General features: G+C 61.4%; 1 protein-coding gene across 5 annotated transcripts in view; it reads left to right on the plus strand.

The window, feature by feature from the left end:
* The window catches only part of GAK (cyclin G associated kinase), a 53,370-nt gene extending 48,456 nt beyond the window's left edge, over nucleotides 1–4,914 (plus strand). For all 5 annotated transcript variants that reach the window (XM_079154868.1, XM_079154870.1, XM_079154869.1 and 2 more), the window contains 3 exons: nucleotides 118–266; nucleotides 4,230–4,406; nucleotides 4,490–4,914. In XM_079154868.1, the coding sequence (XP_079010994.1) occupies nucleotides 118–266; nucleotides 4,230–4,406; nucleotides 4,490–4,591 (428 nt within the window). In that variant the 3' untranslated portion in view covers nucleotides 4,592–4,914. The remainder of the gene's footprint in view (nucleotides 1–117; nucleotides 267–4,229; nucleotides 4,407–4,489) is intronic.
* The last annotated feature ends 3,713 nt before the right edge of the window (nucleotides 4,915–8,627 follow it).

The following is an 8,627-nucleotide window of genomic DNA, read 5'->3' on the forward strand; positions in this document are numbered from 1 at the left end:
GGGGCCAGTTTCTTTCCTGCCAAGGCAGCAGGACAGAAGTCCCACCCAAGAAGCAAGTAGAAGTGGGTGACCAGAGAACGGATCAGTGCTTTTAAAAAAACACCTGTGTCTTTCCAGCCCAGAAGCCAAAGGTCTCAGAGAATGACTTTGAAGATCTGCTGTCCAATCAAGGCTTCTCCTCCAAGTCAGACAGGAAGGGGCCAAAGACTATGGCAGAGATGAGGAAGCAGGACCTCGTTAGAGACACGGACCCGCTCAAGTTGAAGGTGGGTGCCCGCGGGCCCAGGCTGTGCCCTGCCAGGACCAGTGGTCGTAGCCTGAAGATCAGCTGGCCTGACTGTCAGCACCCGGATCTTGGTACAGCACTGAGGGAGCTGGGTGGGCAGCAAGCGACACCGAAGCCAATTGGGTCTCCTTGGATCCTAGACACGCTTGGGCCTGGGCTGTTAGGGGCCTGGTCTGTTAGGGGCCTGGTCTGTTAGGGGCCTGGTCTGTCAGGGGGCCTGGTCTGTTAGGGGTCTGGTCTGTTAGGGGCCTGGTCTGTTAGGGGCCTGGTCTGTTAGGGGTCTGGTCTGTTAGGGGGCCTGGTCTGTTAGGGCCCTGGTCTGTTAGGGGTCTGGTCTGTTAGGGGCCTGGTCTGTTAGGGCCCTGGTCTGTTAGGGGCCTGGGCTGTTAGGGCCCTGGTCTGTTAGGGGTCTGGTCTGTTAGGGGCCTGGTCTGTTAGGGCCCTGGTCTGTTAGGGGCCTGGGCTGTTAGGGGTCTGGTCTGTTAGGGGTCTGGTCTGTTAGGGGCCTGGTCTGTTAGGAGCCTGGTCTGTTAGGGGTCTGGTCTGTTAGGGGCCTGGTCTGTTAGGGGTCTGGTCTGTTAGGGGCCTGGTCTGTTAGGAGCCTGGTCTGTTAGGGGTCTGGTCTGTTAGGGGCCTGGTCTGTTAGGAGCCTGGTCTGTTAGGGGTCTGGTCTGTTAGGGGCCTGGTCTGTTAGGAGCCTGGTCTGTTAGGGGTCTGGTCTGTTAGGGGCCTGGTCTCTTAGTGGCCCTGGGCTGTTAGGGGTCTGGTCTGTTAGGGGCCTGGTCTGTTAGGGGCCTGGTCTGTTAGGAGCCTGGTCTGTTAGGGGTCTGGTCTGTTAGGGGCCTGGTCTGTTAGGGGTCTGGTCTGTTAGGGGCCTGGTCTGTTAGGGGTCTGGTCTGTTAGGGGCCTGGTCTGTTAGGGGCCTGGTCTGTTAGGGGCCTGGTCTGTTAGGGGCCTGGTCTATTAGGGGCCCTGCTCTGTTAGGGGTCTGGTCTGTTAGGGGCCTGGTCTGTTAGGGGCCCTGCTCTGTTAGGGGTCTGGTCTGTTAGGGGCCCTGGTCTGTTAGGGCCCTGGTCTGTTAGGGGCCTGGTCTGTTAGGAGGCCTGGTCTGTTAGGGGTCTGGTCTGTTAGGGGCCTGGGCTGTTAGGGGTCTGGTCTGTTAGGGGCCCTGCTCTGTTAGGGGCCTGGTCTGTTAGGGGCCCTGGTCTGTTAGGGGCCTGGTCTGTTAGGGGCCTGGTCTGTTAGGGGCCCTGCTCTGTTAGGGGTCTGGTCTGTTAGGGGCCCTGGTCTGTTAGGGCCCTGGTCTGTTAGGGGCCTGGTCTGTTAGGAGGCCTGGTCTGTTAGGGGTCTGGTCTGTTAGGGGCCTGGTCTGTTAGGGGCCTGGTCTGTTAGGGGCCTGGTCTATTAGGGGCCCTGCTCTGTTAGGGGTCTGGTCTGTTAGGGGCCTGGGCTGTTAGGGCCCTGGTCTGTTAGGGGTCTGGTCTGTTAGGGGTCTGGTCTGTTAGGGGTCTGGTCTGTTAGGGGCCTGGTCTGTTAGGGGCCTGGTCTGTTAGGGGCCTGGTCTGTTAGGGGCCTGGTCTATTAGGGGCCCTGCTCTGTTAGGGGTCTGGTCTGTTAGGGGCCTGGTCTGTTAGGGGCCCTGCTCTGTTAGGGGTCTGGTCTGTTAGGGGCCCTGGTCTGTTAGGGCCCTGGTCTGTTAGGGGCCTGGTCTGTTAGGAGGCCTGGTCTGTTAGGGGTCTGGTCTGTTAGGGGCCTGGGCTGTTAGGGGTCTGGTCTGTTAGGGGCCCTGCTCTGTTAGGGGCCTGGTCTGTTAGGGGCCCTGGTCTGTTAGGGGCCTGGTCTGTTAGGGGCCTGGTCTGTTAGGGGCCCTGCTCTGTTAGGGGTCTGGTCTGTTAGGGGCCCTGGTCTGTTAGGGCCCTGGTCTGTTAGGGGCCTGGTCTGTTAGGAGGCCTGGTCTGTTAGGGGTCTGGTCTGTTAGGGGCCTGGTCTGTTAGGGGCCTGGTCTGTTAGGGGCCTGGTCTATTAGGGGCCCTGCTCTGTTAGGGGCCTGGGCTGTTAGGGGTCTGGTCTGTTAGGGGCCTGGTCTCTTAGTGGCCCTGGTCTGTTAGGGGCCTGGTCGGTTAGGGGCCTGGTCTGTTAGGGGCCTGGTCTGTTAGGGGCCTGGTCTGTTAGGGGCCCTGGTCTGTTAGGGGTCTGGTCTGTTAGGGGCCTGGTCTGTTAGGGGCCTGGTCTTAGGGGTCTGATCTGTTAGGAACCTGGTCTGTTAGGGGTCTGGTCTGTTAGGGGCCTGGTCTGTTAGGGGGTCTGGTCTGTTAGGGGCCCTGGTCTGTTAGGGGTCTGGTCTGTTAGGGGCCTGGTCTGTTAGGGGGCCTGGTCTGTTAGGGGGTCTGGTCTGTTAGGGGCCCTGGTCTGTTAGGGGGCCTGGTCTGTTAGGGGGCCTGGTCTGTTAGGGGTCTCGGCTGTTAGGGGCCTGGTCTGTTAGGGGCCTGGTCTGTTAGGGGGTCTGGTCTGTTAGGGGCCCTGGTCTGTTAGGGGTCTGGTCTGTTAGGGGCCTGGTCTGTTAGGGGTCTGATCTGTTAGGGGTCTGATCGGTTAGGGGCCTGGTCTGTTGGGGGTCTGGTCTGTTGGGGGTCTGGTCTGTTAGGGACCCTGGTCTGTTAGGGGCCCTGGTCTGTTAGGGGCCTGGTCGGTTAGGGGCCTGGTCTGTTAGGGGTCTGATCTGTTAGGGGCCTGGTCTGTTAGGGGCCCTGGTCTGTTAGGGGTCTGGTCTGTTAGGGGTCTGGTCTGTTAGGCGCCTGGTCTGTTAGGGGCCTGGGCTCTTAGAGGCCTGGTCTGTTAGTGGCCTGGTCTGTTAGGGGTCTGGTCTGTTAGGGGCCTGGTCTGTTAGGGGGTCTGGTCTCTTAGGGGCCTGGTCTGTTAGGGGTCTGATCTGTTAGGGGCCTGGTCTGTTACGGGCCCTGGTCTGTTAGGGGTCTGGTCTGTTAGGGGCCTGGTCTGTTAGGGGCCTGGGCTGTTAGGGGCCTGGTCTGTTAGGGGTCTGGTCTGTTAGGGGCCTGGTCTGTTAGGGGTCTGGTCTGTTAGGTGCCTGGTCTCTTAGGGTCCCTGGTCTGTTAGGGGCCTGGGCTGTTAGGGGCCTGGGCTGTTAGGGGCCTGGGCTGTTAGGGGCCTGGTCTGTTAGGGGGTCTGGTCTGTTAGGGGGTCTGGTCTGTTAGGGGCCTGGTCTCTTAGGGGCCTGGTCTGTTAGGGGCCTGGGCTGTTAGGGGCCTGGTCTGTTAGGGGTCTGGTCTATTAGGGGCCCTGGTCTGTTAGGGGCCCTGGTCTGTTAGGGGCCTGGTCTGTTAGGGGCCTGGTCTGTTAGGGGCCCTGGTCTGTTAGGGGCCTGGTCTGTTAGGGGCCTGGTCTGTTAGGGGGTCTGGTCTGTTAGGGGGTCTGGTCTGTTAGGGGGTCTGGTCTGTTAGGGGCCTGGTCTCTTAGGGGCCTGGTCTCTTAGGGGCCTGGTCTGTTAGGGGTCTGGTCTGTTAGGGGCCTGGTCTGTTAGGGGGTCTGGTCTGTTAGGGGGTCTGGTCTGTTAGGGGCCTGGTCTCTTAGGGGCCTGGTCTCTTAGGGGCCTGGTCTGTTAGGGGTCTGGTCTGTTAGGGGGTCTGGTCTGTTAGGGGGTCTGGTCTCTTAGGGGCCTGGTCTCTTAGGGGCCTGGTCTGTTAGGGGTCTGGTCTCTTAGGGGCCTGGTCTCTTAGGGGCCTGGTCTCTTAGGGGCCTGGTCTTATTGGACGTGTGAGGGAAAGGCCAGCCTCACCTTAGGCCCCCTGGGGAACTGTGCGAGGGCTTAAGGTGGGCTTCTCCAGGAGCCACCTGCCCCACACAGCAGTCCGCACATGCTTCCTGGGCCCGCTGTCCGTCCCTGGGCACCGCAGGGCTGCCCAAGGCTGAGGCCACTGTCCTGCAGCTCCTGGACTGGATCGAAGGCAAGGAGCGGAACATCCGAGCACTGCTGTCCACGCTGCACACAGTGCTGTGGGACGGGGAGAGCCGCTGGACTCCTGTGAGCATGGCCGACCTGGTGACCCCTGGGCAGGTGAAGAAGCAGTACCGCCGTGCAGTGCTGGTCGTGCACCCCGACAAGGTGAGTGCGCAGTGTGCGTGTCCCGCGGGGTTGCTGGTGGGCGGCGGGCAGTGGCCGGCAGACGGCTCTCCTCCACCCCGCAGGCCGCAGGGCAGCCGTATGAGCAGCACGCCAAGATGATCTTCATGGAGCTCAATGACGCCTGGTCCGAGTTTGAGAGCCAGGGCTCCCGGCCCCTCTTCTGACCCTGGGCAGCTGCAGGAGCCCCCGAGAGCCCCAGCTGTGGGCCGGAGGTGCAGGCGGAGGCAGCCCAGGCTGGTGGTCCGCTGTGCGCCCCCTGCCCATAGGAGAGAAGCATTCCAAAGCCGTTGTGTTGTCCTGTGCGCCTTTTCCGCCCCAGAGGAACAGTGTTGCCTGTGCCCCTCCACACGCGTCGCGGTCTGGTTTGTTTGGTGTCTGGCCGTCACCCAGGCGATGCGCTGTGACGCTCTGCTGCCTGGTCTGCAGTGTGCGCCTCTGTGCCGTCTTGATCGTCTGTACAGATTAAACTATTTTCTGATGACTGTCACCGTCTCCAGTGTCATTGGACTGTTGTGTCTTGATTCTGACCTGGAGTCATGGCACAGACCAGCAAGGCCAGCGGTGGACATGCTGGCATCTGAGACGGAGAGGGAGGCCGCTGGGGGTGCTGTCTCCTGCCTAGGCTCGCCCTGCTCCTTGGCAGGTCTGCATGCTGCCTAGCGGTCAGAGCTCCCAGGACAACAGGACCCTCCTGCTCACAGTGGGCTGCAGCTGGGCTCAGCTCATTGCCAGGATGTCTGCTCACTGGCAGGTCTGACTTCTGTGGCAGCCTCTGGTCACTGCCTGGGCCTGGCAGTCACCTGCAGCAAGGGAGCAGGGGCTGAGCTTCAGGCCCCCAATCACTGTGTGGCCAGCACAGCCAGGGAGCAGGTGCAGGGTGCAGCTGCCTGGAGCTGTGTCCCAGTCATCGAGCAGCTGTGGGTGCTGTTCCAGAACAGCCCTGGCCACTGTCAGAACTGGCCACAACATGCTGCGAGACTAAAGGCAGATGAGAGCCTAGCAGCAAGACCAGTGTCCCCACGGTGTGGTCAGCAGGAGGGTAGGGTGCAGTTCCCACAGTGCTCTGAGAGCCTGCAGGAAGAACAGCCAGGTCGTTCGACGTCACGGAGCGTGTGGCTGTAGGGCTGCGGTCACAGCCTGCTGGCTGTCCTGCAGTGAGTGGGCCGGGAGGGGCCTGGTTTCTGTCCTCCAGGAATGCAAGGTCCACTTGCTTGGGCTGCTGAGTCCTTGGTCCCTTGTGGACCATGCCTGTGATTACAGAACTTGCAATTCACTGGGGGTCTGTAGGCAGCCCACTGGCCCCATGCAATGACCACCCAGGTCCTGAAGCCAGGTAAGTGCTACAGGCTCACAAGCATCCTGTGCAACCTCCCTCCAGAAACATCACTGAGCCAGCAAGATACCCGGGAAGGCCAGACATGCTGACCAGGGCCGTGCTCCGTGGGCAGTTCACTGTGTATGCGAGGGGCGGGTGTGTCCATCACAGGGGCCCAACAGCTGTCGGGTGAAGGTTCTAGGTCCCTTCAGTGCCAGGCCCTTCCTCTGGGGCCTGTTGGGAGCGTGCGCTCTGGGAAAACAGGATTGGGGTCCTGTGCTCTGGCAGCAGGGCACATGGTGGGGCCTGGTCAGCCTCAAGCCTCCCACTGGACTCCTGTGGGGTCCCCCTTGGTGAGAGCAGGGCGAGGCGCTCAGATACAACAGTGGGAGGGGCATCGGCCCAAGGTACCATGGTCTGGATCTGCTCCCTCAGCCTGCCGTGTTGCCGTGGCCACCACAACTGTCTCCTGCAGAGGAAGCTGCTGCCCCTGGGCTGTGGCCAAAGAATGGCCCCCGAGGTGTGGGCACAGAGCTCCTCTGTGCACCCGGGAAAGCCCACTCACCCATCTCTACAGAAGGGCCCAGAGGAGAACATAGGCTCCAGGTGGATGGCAGGGCCACTTCCACTAGGTGCTGGGACACCACCACAGGCTCCTGGTAGATGGCAGGGCCACTTCCACTAGGTGCTGGGTCACCACCACAGGCTCCTGGTAGATGGCAGGGCCACTTCCACTAGGTGCTGGGTCACCACCACAGGCTCCTGGTAGATGGCAGGGCCACTTCCACTAGGTGCTGGGACACCACCACAGGCTCCAGGTAGATGGCAGGGCCACTTCCACTAGGTGCTGGGACACCACCACAGGCTCCTGGTAGATGGCAGGGCCACTTCCACTAGGTGCTGCGACACCACTACAGGCTCCAGGTAGATGGCAGGGCCACTTCCACTAGGTGCTCGGTCCGCACCACAAGCTCCAGGTGGATGGCAGGGCCACTTCCACGAGGTGCTGGGTCCCCACCAAAGGCTCCATGAGGAATGAAGGGCCAAATCCACTATGTGCTGTGTCCCCACCACAGGATCCAGGTGGATGGCAGGGCCTACTTTCACTAGAGGCTGGGTCCCCACCACTGGCTCCAGGAGGATGACGAGCCACTTCCACTGGGTGCTGGGTCCCCACCACAGGCTCCAGGTGGATGGCAGGGCCCACTTCAAGTAGGTGGTGGGTCCCCACACAGGATCCCGGTGGACGTTAGGGTCCATTTCCACTAGGTGCTGGGTTCCCACTATACGCTCAAGGAGGAATGCAGGGCCACTTACACTAAGTGCTGGGTCCCCAACACAGGCTCCAGGTGGATGGCAAGGCCCACATCCACTAGGTGCTGGGTCCCCAAAACAGGCTCCAGGAGGATGGCAGGGCCACTTCCACTAGGTGCTGGGTCCCCACCACAGGCTCCAGGTGGATGGCAGGGCCCACTTCCACTAGGTGATGGGAACCCACCACAGACTCCCAGGTGGATGGCAGGGCCACTTCCACTAGGTGCTGGGTCCCTACCACAGATTCACAGGTGGATGGAAGGACCCACTTCCAGTAGGTGCTGGGTCCCCATCACAAGCTCCAGGTGGATGGCACGGTTACTTCCACTAGGTACTGGGCCTCACCTCAGGCTCCAGGTAGATGACAGGACCACTTCCACTAGGTGCTGGGTCCCCTCCACAGGCTCCAGGAGGAATGCAGGTCCACTTCCACGAGGTGCTGGGTCCCCAACACAGGCTCCAGGAGGATGGCAGGGCCCAATTCCACTACGTGATGGGTCCCTGCCACAGGATCCTGGTGGATGGTAGGGCCCACTAGCCCTAGGTGCTGGGTCCCCACCACAGGCTCCCAGGTGGATGAAGGGCCCACTTCCACTAGGTGCTGGGTCCCCACCAACGGCTCCAGGTGGATGGTAGGGCCAATTTCACTAGGTGCTGGGTCCCCACCACAGGCTCCAGGTGGATAGCAGGACCCACTGTCACTAGTTGCTGGGTCCCCACCACAGGCTCCAGGTGGATGGTAGGGCCAATTCCACTAGGTGTTCGGTCCCCACACAGGATCCAGGTGGACGGCAGGGCCACTTCCACTAGGAGCTGGGTCCCCACCATAGACTCAATGTGGATGGCAGGGCCCACTTGCACTAGGTGCTGGGTCCCCACCACAGGCTCCAGGTGGATGGCAGGGCCACTTCCACTAGGTGCTCGGTCCCCATCACAAGCTCCAGGTAGTTGGCAGGGCCACTTCCACTAGGTGCTGGGTCCCAAACACAGGCTCCAGGTAGATGGCAGGGCCACTTCCACTAGATGCTGGATCACCACCACAGGCTCCAGGTAGATGGCAGGGCCACTTCCACTAGGTGCTGGGACACCAACACAGGCTCCAGGTAGATGGCAGGGCCACTTCCACTAGATGCTGGATCACCACCACAGGCTCCAGGTAGATGGCAGGGCCACTTCCACTAGGTGCTGGGTCCCTAACACAGGTTCCAGGTGGATGGCAGGGCCACTTCCACTAGGTGCTGGGTCCCCACCACAGGCTCCATGTAGATGGCAGGGCCACTTCCACTAGGTGCTGGGACACCAACACAGGCTCCAGGTGGATGGCAGGGCCACTTCCACTAGGTGCTGGGTCCCTACCACAGGCTCCATGTGGATGGCAGGGCCACTTTCACTAGCTGCTGGGTCCCTACCACAGGCTCCAGGTGGATGGCAGGGCCACTTCCACTAGCTGCTGGGTCCCTACCACAGGCTCCAGGTGGATGGCAGGGCCACTTCCACTAGGTGCTCGGTCCCCACTATAAGCTCCAGGTAGATGGCAGGGCCACTTCCACTACGTGCTGGGTCCCCACCAC

Source organism: Sciurus vulgaris (assembly GCF_902686455.1).
Source record: "Sciurus vulgaris genome assembly, chromosome: 9".
NCBI lineage: Eukaryota > Metazoa > Chordata > Mammalia > Rodentia > Sciuridae > Sciurus > Sciurus vulgaris.